This window comes from Zingiber officinale, chromosome 6A (genome assembly GCF_018446385.1).
Source record: "Zingiber officinale cultivar Zhangliang chromosome 6A, Zo_v1.1, whole genome shotgun sequence".
NCBI classification, from domain to species: domain Eukaryota; kingdom Viridiplantae; phylum Streptophyta; class Magnoliopsida; order Zingiberales; family Zingiberaceae; genus Zingiber; species Zingiber officinale.
Genome location: NC_055997.1, coordinates 65,049,975 through 65,066,313, shown reverse-complemented (window position 1 = coordinate 65,066,313; position 16,339 = coordinate 65,049,975). Strand labels below are relative to the sequence as shown.

At 37.7% G+C, this 16,339-nt stretch overlaps 1 protein-coding gene across 1 annotated transcript; it reads right to left on the bottom strand.

Moving 5' to 3' along the window:
• Positions 1–9,140: 9,140 nt before the first annotated feature.
• Positions 9,141–11,669, bottom strand: LOC121994020 (protein ACCELERATED CELL DEATH 6-like). Its single transcript, XM_042548215.1, has 3 exons — positions 11,080–11,669; positions 10,450–10,985; positions 9,141–9,981 (listed from the first exon to the last, which is right to left on the bottom strand). The coding sequence occupies exons 1-3, from the start codon at positions 11,654–11,656 to the stop codon at positions 9,325–9,327; spliced, it is 1,770 nt and encodes a 589-aa protein (XP_042404149.1). The 5' UTR covers positions 11,657–11,669; the 3' UTR covers positions 9,141–9,324.
• Positions 11,670–16,339: the final 4,670 nt, after the last annotated feature.

The following is a 16,339-nucleotide window of genomic DNA, read 5'->3' as shown; positions in this document are numbered from 1 at the left end:
GATGTATGATATGATGATTTTACATGATATGTTGGTTTTTGTGAGTAGGAAAGGATCTCACTAAGCCTTGAGTGCTTATAGATACTTTTCCTTGTACCACAGATAAAGGTAAAGGATGGATAAACTAGAGGAGCAGCAGGAAGGGGCAAGAGATGTGTGATGGTGACTTGGCTAAAGAAATAAAATGACCTGCTTAAAAGAACTTATGAATAATATGTTATGTTATGTTGATGTCTTTCATGATTCCCTATGCATGTGTTAGAAATGAATAATATGACTATTAAGTTGAACCATGCTATTTCATGTTCATATGCTTAGTATGATTTTAGAAAAAAATAAATATATATGCTTCCGCTGTATGTATGTTATGTCTGCTAAGTCTAAGTGAAAGTTAGTAACCCCGCCCCTCCCTTAGCAGGAGGAGGGGGCGGGCGTTACAGATATATGAACATGAAAGCAATCAAACAACACAAAATTTTAAAGTTTTCAAGATAAAGAACAATCCTAAAACTATCAAACACCGTTTTCCCCGGCAACGGTGCCAAAATTTGATAACGATGTCTGTCACACTCGTAAATCAAATTAACAATGTATTATATTCCATGAACCCCTTAATTTCGCAATAATGTTATAGTAACGAGCCCAGGATCGAACCTTGAGGAACAAACGGTAGGATGTAATCTAGGATTGTCTTTTATTCCTGTTTTTGGGGTTTTTAATATAAAATTGGGGGTTTAAACTTGAATCTAAATCTAACAAAAGTGAAGCACAGCAATAAAGAAATTAATCTAAAGCAATAGCGAAACCTAACTAGGTGCCAATGATCAAACCATAACGCATTGTCACCCTACGTCATAATTAAACCATCAACACACTTAAACTAAATATGAAATGACGATACTCAATTAAATCTGATCTAAAGCAAAATGTAAACCCTAACTTAGAACTTAAACACTAAACAATTAACCAAGCATCAAACAAGAATTAAACTAAATTTTATCAATGAAATTACAACTGCTAAACATGAATTAAACTTCAACAAAACAAAGAAATGATAAATTACTTGCATAAAAACATAACAAACATAAAAGGAATCTGTTCTAAGCTATAAAACAGAAATAAAATGAGATAAACCCTAAATCAATCCATTCTCACAATCAATTCCACAAGTTTCACACTCTTGCCATCACACAAGAGTGCCAAAGTCGAGAACACCCAACTTGGACCTCAATGAAGACTCTCAGTGGCGTATCAGCTCGAGGTATGCTCAACAACACCGGCGGACCACCTCCGGCGAGCTAGAACAACCCGAAACCTAAGATATGGCCGGAAATCTAGAAATCTGCGAATTAGAAACTCTGGATCGGGATGAGCACTGTGGATTGTGGATGATCGTCGGATGAAGCTCAATAACGCCGGCGGACCACCTCCAAGCGTCACTGATGGGAATCGAAGTATCGGATTGGAGGAACCCCTCCAAATCTGAGGTGGATAGAGAAACTCAGAAATGCAGAATTAACTGGAAAGAACACCCTCCGATCGCTCCAGATGACCGGAATGAAGCTTCTGTGAAGGTCTCTCACTGATGTCGAAGCTCGAGGATTGATTGGAGAAGGAAAGGGGCCGAAATCGGGAAGAAGACGCGCCGCGGGATGAAGCTGCACTGTGGAGGAGTCGACGAAGCCTGGAAGCTACTGTAGCTTCTGTTTTGAATGTGTTCCAGATCTGAACGGACGGCTATGATTGATTTGTCTCTTGATCAACGGTGAAAAGTCATCCAAAATCCAATCCGGAGGTACTGATCTTGATCTAGGGTCTGGATCTACTTTCCCTTAGGTCGGATCGACCAGATCTTCACTGGCTGGTTCAGATCTGCCCAATCTTCGATGAACGGTTCAGATTAATTCGGGCTTGATCAATGGTTGTATGAACTCAGATTTGAATCAAAACCTCTGGATCTTCATCTATAGCTGAGATCTCCTCCTCATTAGATTGGATGAGCCAGATCTTCATTGGATGGTTCAGATCTGTCATATTCTTGATGAACGACCCCTAATGCTCCAAACCTTGATCTTCTCGTTTAAACTCCGATTCGAGCCCAATTTCGGTTCAAATAGATCCACATCCACGATCCTTTGATGCCTACAAAATAAGAATCAAATATTAGCATCAAATAAAATAAAAATAAAATAATTTGTAATTAGGTCCAAAATCTATACAATGCAAAAAATGTGATGTAACCATGATTTAAACCTATGAAATCAACATCAAACCATGCATATATGAATCAAAATAGTATAGTAAAATCATGGTTATCAATGGCCACTGGATTTACTTCTCTCCGATTGCTCCAGGCTCCTGCTGCGACTCTGCTGTGAAGCTGCTGCGCTCGACGACTGCTCCGAGGAGTCCCGATCGAGGCCGGCAGACCGACATCGACACAAGCCCTCCTACTTCAATTCTAAGAATGTCAGTAAATTTTAATTTGTGTAATTAATTACTACAAAAGGACAAGTGCAGGGTGTTGCACTTGTTCGAACCATCCTTTGTATCTCGATTCCCTCTTCCGGAGGTACCAGAAGAGGTTTATAGTGAATTATCCATCGATAGGTCCATGGGACCTGGGTCTTGGAGTAGGAGTCATCGAAGGCTCTGAACCAAGTAAAACTGAGCGCGTGTTCTTTTACTTGCTTTTCTATTTCAATCTTTTCTCGTAATTTTTCGCTACGTACTGAGTTTTCATAAAAACGAAAAAGATGAATTTTGAAAATCACGTGATTCCCCCCCCCCCCCCCCCCCCTCATGTGCATATCGATCCAACAGTTTCTTTATCCACACTTGTGGATGTCATTTCTTCATCCTTCTCCTCGGATCATACCTCATCTTCCTTCTCCTCGGAAGTTGAACATACGTTATCTTCCAGTTGCTCCTCCTCCACTTGAGCCTCTTCATCCTTTTCTTCGGATTTTTCTTCTTCATGTGTAGGCAAAGGTTCTTCCCATGGAACTTTCTTTATCTTGATCCACAAATCATGGGTGTTCTCATATTCACCTACACGACTCATCACGTCACTAGGAAAATATCAATTAAAATTGATATTACCTTATTATTTGCCTTTGATTATGATCATTGCTCCTCAATCCAATATCTTGGTCAGAGTCTCTTTCCTTTCTTGTCTCTTGGAACTTCGAACGAGTCCTTGACCACCATCATGGTTTCCCAATCCGTTTTGAAAAAGACATCCATCTTCATCATCTAATAGGTGATAACCCATAAGCCTCCTCCTTCAAACTTCAGAGGTGCTATCAAGTCGGCCATCTTCTTTTAGTTGCTCTTCTCGACGGTTAGTCCGGTGAAGTGCGACGTTGGCTCTGATACCACTTGTTGGGAATTGTATGGTCGGCTAGAAGGGGGGTTAGATAGATGGTGCCCCCAAATTGATTTCTTTTTTCTATAATGTTAGTGCACAAGCGGAAATACAAACAAAGTAAGTAGAAAGTTAAACTAAAGACTAAGAAAGACAAGCAAATTGCTAACATGCCCATTTACGTAGTTTAGAGATAAAACTCCTACTCCACAGTTGTCCGTAAGGTGGATGATCCCTATCCATCATTGAATTAGCCCCCAGCAAACTCCGGCTACCTCAAGTCTCCTTGTGGGTGGAGAAACCTCACCACAACTCTAACCAAGATCTCTTGGACACAAAGAAAACCTTAAACACTTAGTGACTACTAATTAGGGTTAACCACCTATAATTTCGTCAACTTTGGCTAGCCATCCCAAGCTCCATTTTATAGAACTTGGGAAGAAACAACCTTGCTATTTTTACCATTACAAGTCGACTGGTCCTTGCACCAGTCGACTTGTGTTTAGCCAACGGCTCTCCAACAGCTCTTTACCAGTAGACTGATCCTTGCACCAATCGACTAATCCCTGTCGTTCAGGCACAGAAACTCTCTATGCTCTACCCCAGTCGACTGGTCCCAGTACCAGTTGACTTGTAAAATCCTAAACATAGGGTTTCCCTTCCTGAGAATATTTCTCTCGTACTCGGACCCTCACGACTCACTTGACTCTTCTTCGTAATCTTGACCTCTTGCCTTTAAGCCTACTTCCTTTGGCTCTCGTCCCTCGGATGCATTCAAGCTCGTGGCTCATCCCCAATGTCATCCTTTGTGTATACCTCGAAGTCGCTTCCCTCGGCCCTTGTCCTTACTGCCTTGTCCATGGTCCCTCGGATGTTCCATCCTTCACCGGATCAGAAGCCATCAAGTTGAGTCATATGTGTATTATGTAAACCTGCACACTCATATACATATATCAAATATAAAGGTGAACCTAACTTAAACCCTTTTCTCAAATATCAAAACACATTGTCTCATGGACTATTGGGATTGCTCCAACACAAGTTATTAGAGGGGAATAATATTTTAACTAGTACAAACTTATTACTTCAAAACTTATACATTTAAATTTTATTTTGTGACTTATTACTATTAGATCAAGGCATATGAGAGGGGGAGTGAATCATGTGATTTTAAAAATTTAATTTTTACTATTTATAAAATAAGTGCATAGTGGAACAGATAAATGAAAAGCAAAAGGAAACACGAACACAAGCAGTTTACTAAAAATAATCTCGAAAAATTCAATTTTGATAAGCTCCGTAGACTGCATTCTTTATCTACTCTAGGACGCTTTCCAGGTGCTCCAAGACGCCTCTGCACCATGCTCCAGGGCGCCTCCAACCACATGGGAGGCGCCTTCGTGACTTTCTGTGCAAGTCTTTAGCCAAGGCAGCTGAGGCGTCTCCACTCAAATACGAGGCACCTCATATCATTGTTCATCAGAGACTTGAAGTGCTTTTTCAGCCGTGCAACATGCATTAGTCCAAATAACAGATTATACCCTGCAAAACAGAGTTAGCACAATAAAATATAAGAGATTATTAATTAGATCTTGTCTTTCCAAGACTAGGATCTAGTCATGGTCTTAGTTTAGGCTTCCAAAATGGACTTAAACTGGACCAGCGCCTAAAGTCCTAATTAGAACTCATCCTTACTAGAAGACTCTCATCTAGTGACTCACCTTACTTACCAATCAGAATCACCTGACTTGCCTTTGACCCACTAGATATTTCCACCAGTTGTCAGGTTCGCAGACACAATTGGCTTCGGCTAGTTGTCATGTCCGCAAACTAGACTTCCCGCCAGATATTGGGTCACTCCTTAACCTATTTAGACTTCTGCACCAACTATCAGGTCCAATAGACCTAGCTAGATTTCAGCCTTATGTTAGGTCCTCCAAACTCGTAAAGTCCTACACACTTGGTAAAAAGGTTAGATTACTCAATGCCTAACTTTAATCTATTTGTCATTTATCAAAATTTAGGTTTGATAATTGGTGCTAACTGCACCAACAATTACTTCATCGAATAACTATTATGAAGTAAAATATCTTATAAAATTAAAATTGATGCCCACTTTTTTTAACCTAAAAAGTCTAAAATGGTATTTACTGCATCAAATTTATTATTAAAGTTGATTATCATATATTGCTTCATAATTAAATAATTGTCAAAGTAAACAGTGGCAAAGTCTATCAACTATATGAAATAATGGTGAATTTCCATTGACTATGTTAAGTCAAAAAAGAATCTTACAAATCGACTTACTAAAAGCTTGCCCAGAGAGAATTAGGTGAACTACATGTTTAGAAGAATAGATGAAAACACAACATATGAATTGAATAGTAATAACCTAACCATGTTAACTAGAACTTCCAAGATCATGGTTCAAAAGGGACAACTAAGCTATAATATTCTAGACATCTAAGAGTAATTATTACTCAAAACTCATTCCCAAAGACTAAAAGTGCAACCTGTAAAATGAGTATAGGATGAACAAAGGCTTTGGGGTATTGTAGTCTTGATAGGAGGTTACTTATATAAGTACGAAATGAGGGTCACTTCAAAATTGTAAGCACATATGAATCACAAACGTCGTCCATGGCCAAAATAGACACGATAAAGAACTGTTAGAAGCGGATATGATTATTTTAGTTTACACTAATGGTTGAATAATTCAAGATATAGTTTATTAGACAATCAAGTAAATCCGATCATATTTTACTATGCATGATCCATAGTCACAAGCTACCTCTGTTGATGTAATAGTCTTCTACTAGAACTCTTATTTGAGATTTAAATTTTATCCATCCATAATTTTTATTCATGTGTGGGATTATTAAAAAATTAGTTTCCGTAATTAATAAATTGACTATGAACATCGATGGATATTTCATTAGTAGATTGTCATAAACTAATTTTTTGAGTGAATACAAAAATAATATTTCAAACTATTCAAGAACAAAGGATTGATATGTCATAATAGGATGAAAAGGATTGATATGTCATAATAGGATGAAAGTATTGGCTTGCATATGAGTTAGGTTTATGGATACAAATACACAAGGGCTAACTCAAGTATGCATGAATATTAATTCTCATTTGCCTGGAAACATTTAAGGGTGGTGAAGAACTGATAATAAATTTTGTTATAAAATAAATTTTAAAAATAATTAATGATTGAGAATCAATTAATTATAAGATTAATTGATAATGCCATAACAAGAGATTAATTAACTGATTAATTAAAAAATTATATAATATCTCCTTTTCTCAGCACATACCAGCAGCATTAAGTTTTTCTTCGCTTCCTCTCTCTTAGAAGAGTTATAAGATTTATAAATTCTTCCGGACTTAAAATTTAGAGTGTTACTATTTTGAGTAAATTGTTATATCTTGAGAGTTGATTACTAATAAATCATAAGTACTTGATTGGGATAATATTATTTTAAAGAAAGAAGGTCTAGTCTTCATCTTAATCTTAAAATTCATATTTGAAGAGATAAGTTTATCCAAAAGAGTGTAACGATATTCAAAGGGATAAGATGATCGATGATATTAAGTTGTTGATCGACAAGATCAAGTCGATGGCAACTATATTGAGAAGGGCACGTTGAAAAATATAAAGGGGATTAGATCCACGTTGTCAATTTATCGACAAACTGACTGATCGGATTAGACTTTTGAATCAACATCAACAATTTCTAACAAAATATATATATATATATATATATATATATATATATATATATATATTACTAAAAAGATGGTCCACCTCTAGGCTCTAGTCCTACAACCAGAAACTGTTGAGATGGTTAGAGAAACCAAACCTGTGATCTCTTGAAGTGCCAAAAGCTTAACCGGGTGGCAATAGCTTAGGCCAAAAACATATGAGAGAGATATGCGTGCAAAATACAAGTCTATTGTGAATTAACCCCATCGGGAAGAGAGATCCAAAATAGAGATTTCAATGTAAAGCCCTAAAACCATTTCCCATGCTAGAAAATTTACATCTTCATTGTGTGAAAAGTTCACAAAATGCTATTTGAAATATGCAAGTTGTGGTGTTTAATTAGGATCATTGAAACAATTCTACAATTTCTCTTCCTTCTCGACTAAGATGAGTTTTGTGTTATTGTTAGTCCTAAGATTCAATTATAAGATAAGTAATATGAGACCTTTTATCATAAACCAAATTAAATCCCATGATTTTAATACCCACGTTATATTTTGTATTTGGATAAAACAAAATAAAAGAAAATGTCTTATTAGATAAGACTTGGAAGTTAAGTAAATCACGAGAAATAATCTTATCGAATAAGATCATCTAAGATCATGACAATCCTAAAAGTTAGGATTTGATCTCAACTTATAAATAGTAGCTAGCACTATAGCGTGGGCAGCATACGTGCTTGTGAGATGGACAATAGTGAAAGACTCTAATTGTGCTCATGAGATGGACGATGGTGGTGTGCTCGTGTGGATACCATAGAGGCACGAACGTGTTCCTTTTAAAATATTTGCTTGGATCACTAACAGGTTCTTTTTCCGCTGCATTTTAATATTTGATTATGCTACAAAACCTATCATTTTGAACACCACACGGAGGTCATTGATACACTTTTCTACCTTGGATTTCAAACTCAAGTCCTTGGCAACTTTCATCAACAAAGCTAGTTGATACACGACGAGTGCATTTAGTTGGGGGTTATCATATCCATCTAAGGTTATTAATGAAAACCTTATTTGGTTTAGGTAATGAATGATTCACGAGTAATCTTGCATGCTCGACGCCGTCAGCAATTCAGGAATTCAACCCAAAATGCGAATACCTTCAATTTTTAGGTTTATCTTGATTCCAGGTTTTAGAGAATCCAATCGGGTCGGTGGCCGCTGTTCCTTCGTGTGGAAGACTTGTGGGGGTTGGAGGTGCCGAGGTGGTAGGCAGCTCACCGTGTGGAAGACTCGTCGTGAACAGGACATTCGGCAAGCAATGCTAGCTCGGGGTCCCCGTCGTTCCAACCAAAGGGTCATGCACTTCGTCGCCCGCTGAATGCCGCCCACCGCTCATTGGGGCCAAAGGTGAAAGGCTCCTCCCTAAAAGGCTCGACCGGCGGCGTTCAGCCGGTGTCATGCATGAGGGATGATCACCTCCATTTTTTTATAAAAAAAAAAAGAATTTTATTTAAAAAAAAAACTTGTATTTTTAATTAAAATTTTCATTAATTGAATCAATTAACTCTTAACTATAGTTGAAATAAATTGAATAGATGTGGTCTAAAATCCAACAAAATTATTCCAAAAAAAATCTAAAATTATAAAAGTTTCTAAATATTATCCAAATTTATTTATTTATATATATCACCATCCAAAATAATAATATTATTATATATATTTTATTTTATTTTATTAGTCGACTGATACAATTCCCAAATAAATTTTTTTTGCATTATTCGAGATTGAACAAAAAAAATATTAGATTTTATTTAGTCCTCATAACTTGATTATACTTAATATAATCAAAATTATACAGGGTAACTTTAAATGAAATGCACCGTTAAATTATTTTCCCTAGTTCCTCTCTCGTCTTGTGAGATCCCTTGTCTGAATTGCGTAATTACAGTTAATGTTGCAAGCACAAAGAAGAATTCGTACATTCAGTCTAAAAAAAGGAAAATAAATAAAATATTTATTCGTACATGGACACAAAAGTAAAATTCAAAACGGCATTTTATTTACTTACCTCCGTAGTGCTGATCTAGAGACAGATTAGCTGATGCTGGGATAAGTGAATCGTCTTTTATCACACAAGACAACATTTTATTTTATTTTATGTTTTTTCCCACACAAAAAAGTTGCTAGATAATTGCAGCCTCTGGTGACGTTTTTGGTGTTGTAAATTCGATGTGATCCAAGATCTAAGATTCAAAAATCTTCTTTTGTAATTTCTTTAAATCCACTGAAATAGAATTCCCATCTGTAGCAGGATTTCGGCCAACTCTCCTTGAGGAACCTAACTCTATCCTTAAGTAGTCTAAGAAATGCCAATCAATAAGGAGAAGGAGAACAAAGGGCAAACCGCAAACTACTAGGATCACAAGAATTGCAACCCACTCAGAGTCGGGCGCAACGACAGAGTACACGCCGGTAGCAAATGCCACACAGAGGAAGGCAACTGCAACCCACACTAACAGTAGTGCCGTCAGGAGAAACTGACGCCGGACATGGCGATCTGGAAAACCATAGTAGAGAAGTATGACTGCTACTGTGACGGAACTGACCATGGCTAAGGTGTCTGAGATCAAGAAGGCCTTGAAGGCAGCTCTGCTCGATAGAATGGCCATCCCTTCATCTGATTCTGAATCGTTCTTGTATCCTCCTGGTAAGGTGAATGCAGCGGCAAAGGAGACTGTTGCAATGAGCACCGCAACGATAACAAGGTTGTTGACCAATGCTCGACTCTGATCATCTATTCCTTCATCTCGCCTTCTGATCAGCCAGTGGATTGTTATGCGATCGAATCGTCGCGGACAGAAACGCGAACCGTATGAGATTAAAGCTTCCATAATGTAATGCTGCAAAAACCAAAGAAAATAGTGGTTATATCAGACAAAGCAATCTGAAACACTGTAACTGAATATTTAGAGAGTAAATGTGGCTGCAATGCTGGATTTACACAATAATATTGTATGTAGGTTTTGCTGTCAGCCATTTTTTTCATTCTTTTAATATTTTTGTATTCAAAAATAAATAAATATTATAAATAAAGATAGTAAATAGAAAATATAGATAATGATGAGTGAATTAATGGGATCTAGTATAAAGTTATTTTTTAGGTTTATGATTATAGGGAGAAGTTTATAAATATTATGGGTTTTTTACTTTTGATATGGTATGGTCGTGATGTGATACGGTAGGTTCTTGGATTTATAAATTTTACGGTTACCTAGGACAAAGTCGCAAAAAGGAACTCATTAACATAGAAACTGAAATGTAACCGTTATATTACCATGTGAATTACATATGAAATGATGAACACTTACCGTCTGAAAGCAGATTTTTGTTGTCAATATCGAGGAAGCAAGGTCGACCGGTGTGAAACCTGAGCTGTTCGTGAGGGCAGAGTCCGCTATTTTACAGCTTAACAACACTCGAATTATCTTCAGGTGTCTTGCACGAACCGCAAGATGCAAAGGCGTGTTTCCTTCATGATCTTGTTCATTGAGGAGGTCTTTGGCCGAGGGAGAAGAATTGAGAACGTACTCCACCACATTTAGATTCTTCTTCTCGACGGCCACATGAACAAAGTTGCGTCCTTCGTTGTTCTTCTGTTCCAAGGCATCAGGGCAATGCTCCAAAATCTTCTTGATCATGTTCAGGTTGCCTACACTTGCTGCGATGTGGATGATGGCGAAACCATCTTTGTCCTGCATGTAACCTGCAGAGGCATCTTGTTGCAGAAGCAACCCCAGCATGTCAGCATTCCCACTGGCCGCTGCAAAGTGAAGAGGAGTGCTTTCGGAGGCATCTTGATGTTTCAGATACGAACGATTCTTTTCTATTATCGCCATTGATATTTCTGTGAAGAAGGGACAAGTGGGAAATCTTGCTTAATTTCAGTGAAGGTACGTAAATTTATCAAACTTTGAGGTAGGAATTAATTTGTAACTCACTGTCGCTTCTAAGAACAGCAGCATGTAGCGCCGTCTGACCACGGGGCCCTACGTGCGAGACTGCGGGATATAACATCAGCATGTTCTCCACAATCCCTAGCAATCCCCTCTCGGCCGCCATGTAGAGCGCAGAAACCCCAGCTCCGTTGGTCATGATCGCCAGTTTCGGAGCCGCCGACAGAAGCACTTTCACAACCGAGAGATGACCACCGATGGTCGCCGCATGTAGGGCGGTGTTCCCGATTTTGTTGGAAATGACGGCCATCCGCATCACGTCTTCCTCAACAACGTTAGATGACGGCCGGTGGTTGATCAAAATGTTCACGATACTGAGATGGCCAGCGGCCGACGCCAAGTGCAGGGGTGTATCTCCGCTCTTGTTGGCCAGCGTGAGGAGGTAAGGCTGCTCCTCGCTCACTTGCCTGGCGATCCCCTCACAGCCGCGCTTTGCGGCGATGTGCAGCACCGAATTGCCATCGATGGTAACCTGGAGAAGCAGTGTCTTGTCTGTTTGAACTACTTCTTCAATGAATTTTTCATCTCCGGAGGTTGCTGCCTCCCACAGTTTCTGGTACATTATATCGTTGCTCCCCCCTCCCTCCCTCCTTTCAATATTATATTGTAATCTTTATACCTTTCTTGACTTTTTAGCTAAAGATCAAGTGTTCATACCGTAATCTCTGCTTGAGATTGCGACTTTGGTAGCTTCTTTGCTTGAACACTCGGTAGCTTCTTTGCTTGAGATTGCAACTTTAGTAGCTCCTTTATTTGAACACTCGATAGCTTCTTATCGACTACAGTTTGGTACCAAAGAAGATATATGTATATCTTTTTGACGATTCAATGAGTATTTTTTTTTTGTTAAAAAGTGAACATTAGAACCACCGGTTAAGCAATGGTTCCGACCGTTGGATGAATTTTTTACGTTCTAAATTATTTGACTATATCAATGCTTACTATTAACCCATTGATATTTCTCAAATTCTATAAATCGATTATTTCATTTTATTATTTTTATATCAACTTTTCTAATTTTATCTCTTACGTCTCAAATCTCAATTATTTTGAACTTCAACAAAAAAAAATTACATCTCAATCTCAAAAGTAAAAGAAAAATGATTTCAAATTTAGATATGATGTCTGATAGAATAGTCATTATCTATGAACTATATGTTGAGACCGATTGATCGGCTAAAAAGGAGGTTGAATAGCCCTGTAAAAAATCAAATAGACTTTTCTCGGACATGTTAAACTAACACTGGCATATAATTAAATAAAAGACAATAAATAAAAGAAAGAGACACAGGTGTTTACTTGTTTACAACCGGGGAGGTTGTTAATCCAAGGAATGAATTGCACACTAAAAGACCTATTTCAGGCAGAGAAGCCTCTTACAACAGTGAAAGCACAAAAAGATGAGCTAAACTAAAAATGGAAGCTCACAAGTGTTGTATTGCTAATTGCTTGTTCGATTGAAAAACTTTTGGACCAAGACTGTATTTATAGCCTTGGTCGGGGCCCCTGGAAGGGTTTCAGGCTCCTGGAGTGGGATAAAAAGTTATCCTCGACGCAATGGTCAACGTCCACGTCGATATATATACTTTTTGGATTCTGGGCGCTCGGAAGGATTCCAGGCGCCCAGACCCTCAAGGCAGTCCGGGCACTGAACCCTCAAAGTCAATAGAGTTGACTTTTTTTTTTGGTCCGGGCCTTCCGCTCCGACTCCGTTCGCCTCGATCCGGGTCTTTTGCTCTGGCTCCGCTCGCTTGAGTGATCTCTGCCATCCGAAATAGGGCTCACCCGAACCCAACTTCCGGCCTTCTCGAGCAGGATTCTGCTCTGGCTTCTCGTCCCTTGGAATCATCGCGTGCTTCCTTCTCATCCGCCAGCATACTCATCCGTAGCTCTTTGTCCTTCGGACGCATCGAACCCGTTGGCTCTCTCCCGTGCTGAGCTTCTCGCTAGCTGCGTCTCTTGCTCCCCGAGCAATCTTCCGCTTCGGTTTCTCGTCTCTCGGAAACACCGCACGCTTCCTTCTCGTCCGCGGAGGTACTCTTCCTCGGCACCTCGTCCCTCGGGCGCACAGAGCCCGTCGGCTCTCTCCCATGCTGTCCTTCTCGCTAGCCGTGTCTTCCACTTGACTTCCTATGCTCCTAAGTTCCTACACACTTAGACACAAGGTTAAAACACCACACCTACTAATGAATACAAAAGAATTATTCTAACTTAGTAATTAATTCCTTTAAAATTTATCACATTTGCAAACTTAGTAAAATAATTATAAGTAAGTTTCTTTTATATTAAGACCTTAGGTTAAGGTGGAGGATGCTTATTTAAGTGATTTATAAATTTTAGGAAAATTATGTACTTATGCTTTCTAAAAAATTTCCCATTTCTCTATTGTTACAAAATTATTTTGGAATTAGTTTAGATCGAACCCTTAGAAAGCATGATCCTATAGATCTAGATAACGAGTGTCTCACAAACATACTAGGTCCACCTTGATTGTGTATTCAAAACTTAGAATAGTGTGAGATACGTAGACCTTTTGTTTGAACTTCAGATGTTTATATTAGTGCATCAAAACAAGTATGTGCTATAAATACAACAGCATATTGATAAAGTTAAGCAAATTTCTAATTGGATATTAATACTTAACTTACTAACTAAGTGAACATTGTTATCTTCTGATAATTAGTTAGTAACTAATGGTTAGACATTTAAGGATAATTTTTAGATGAATATTTTTAAAAATAAATATCAGATTAAGGGAGAGGATTTTCTTGGGCAACTTAAAAATGTTTTGAAATTTACTTTGAAAAATACTTTGAAAAATATTTTACAAAATTTTGATTCATATTTTGAAAATTTTTGAAAATTTTCCTTGAAAATAATTGAAACTTTTATTAAAATTTTCTTTAAAACATAAATTTGAAAATTCATGTAACATGATTTTTCACTTTGGCAAACTTTAAATATTTTGAAAAAATTTCAAACCTAACTTGCTTAAATTCTTTAAAAATGTTTCCCAAAATTCTAGCAAAGTCTCAAAACTTCCATTAAAATTCGAAAGTGCTTTAAATAATCCTTTTTTGTTCTTAAAAAAAAATTATGCATTCAAACATGTTTTTTTACACTTTTTGAAAACTTCCTTGAGAGATGTTTTCAAAAACACTTTGAAAAATTTAATAAAATGTTTTTCTCTTGAAAATTTCAAGTTTTAAACATTGGAAGATCATTTGCAAAATTCCTTCAAAAATTTTTGTAATTACTTTGAAAATTTCTTTGAGAATATTATGTAAAATGTTTTGAAAATTATTGTTTCAACAAACCTGTTAAAAGGTATTTTTGAAAATATTTTTTTGGTAAATTATTTGGAAATACTTTACGAAATTTAGCTTTTTACAAAATTCAAAATTTTGAAAATCTATTATAAATTTTGAGAAATTACTTTCAAATTACCTTAAATTTGTTCTCCCTACATGAAACCTGAGTGTTCCTGAATAAAAACTTTACCTTTGTAAACTTTATTTACTTGAAAGTATTACTTGCAATGATTGTTTCAAAATAAAACTTGTTTTCAAAATTTAAGAACATGAAACCATTAATTGAAAACTTGATTGAAAAATTCAATTTGCAAAATTTATTCATTTTTGCCAAAACGTTATCTAAGTTATTCAAAAATTTCCAAACATTATTTAAATAATTGGTTGAAATTTTTACAACTTTTTATTTTTAAACTTTTATAAACAACTGGAAATTTATGCTTAATGAGTTGTATTAATTTTTGATGTATGCCAAAGGAGGGATAGTGGGTTAGGTTAGAAAAATCAAACTAACTTAAATTTTGCATTACATGTTTAATGCTTATTTGCATATTTTTTTTTCTAACTTTAACCTAGGTTATCATTACATCAAAAAGGGAGAGATTGTTAGTGTAGGTTGTGTTGGATTGTAGAGTTCGCTAGAGGGGGGGGGGGGGTTAATAGTGATCGAAAATTTATAGCGAAATTTAAGTCGAGTACGCAACGGAACAACGAAAACACAATGCTAACATGAACCAATTTTACTTGGTTCGGAGCCTTCGTCGACTCCTACTGCAAGGCTCGCACTCGTCGAGTGCTTTCGTTAGACAATCACTAATAGTTCGAAAATTGATTACAATAGTAAGTACAAGAACTATTATAAAAAAAATACCGACAACAATAAAGAGAACTTGAGCTGCAGGTTGTCGGAGAAGCTTCACAGTGTCGCAGGAGAAGAGGCAACAGAGCAGTTGTTGGAAGAAGTTGTTGTATTTTGCTCCAAGGTGAGATCTCCTTATATAGGAAGCTCCGAGCGCCCGGATCCCTTTCGGGCTCCTGGACCGTGACATTGGCCACGCCAATCAGTGCACTCCACCAGTGCGACGAGATAAGTTTTGCCTGTCGAGCGCCCCGACTAGTTCCGGGTGCTCGGACTAGTTCCGGGCGCTCGGACCAATTTCGGGTGCCCGGATCCCTTCCGGGCACCTGGACCACCATTTTCTAGAAATCCTTTTCCTGCAAGAAAATATTAGTCCGAGGTAAAAAAATAAAAGTTATACTACCTTGCAAAACAAAAGTTAGCACAATTAAAGAAACGAGTAGTAATTAGATTCCATCTTACGGAGATCGGAATCTAGTCACGATCTCAACTTAGATTCCCAAAATGGTTCTAAGTTGGATCGACGCCTAAGTTCCCTAACTAGGAACATGTCCTCACCTAGTCACTCCCCTCCAGTAACTTACCTTAACTTACCTGCCAAACGTCCTGTCCCGGTTAGCCCGTCGACTCATCTGGATTTCGTACCAGCTATCCGATCAGCCCGTCGACCTAGCCAGACTTCGTGTCAGACATCCGGTCAGCCCGTCAACTTGTCTGGGCTTCATACCAGCTATCCGGTAGGCCCATCGATCTAGCTGGGTTTCGTGCCAGACATTCGGTCAGCCCGTCGACCTGTTTGGGCTTCGTGCCAACTATCCGGTTGACCCGTCGACCTAGTTGGGCTTCTCCTGCACACTTGATCAAAGTGTTAGATTATAACGAAATTAACTTAACCTACTTTGTCATTCATCAAAACCTGAGTTAGATCGTTAATGCTAACCGCACCAACAATCTCTCTCTTTTTGATGCAATGACAACCTGGATTAAGTTAGTAAAAAATATGCAAAAAAAAAAAAAAAGCAATTATAAGGTTTTTAAGTTAGTCTTGTTTTATGTTTGGTATTTTGTTGCTAAC

What these genes read in the sequence shown, in the direction of transcription:
- LOC121994020 (XM_042548215.1), bottom strand. Translation starts at nt 11,656, where the DNA reads ATGTACCAGAAACTGTGGGAGGCAGCAACCTCCGGAGATGAAAAATTC. An exon ending in TGCTGTTCTTAGAAGCGACA is followed by an intron (nt 10,986 to 11,079) that starts GTGAGTTACAAA and finishes CCTTCTTCACAG; the next exon opens with AAATATCAATGGCGATAATA. An exon ending in CAAAAATCTGCTTTCAGACG is followed by an intron (nt 9,982 to 10,449) that starts GTAAGTGTTCAT and finishes TGGTTTTTGCAG; the next exon opens with CATTACATTATGGAAGCTTT.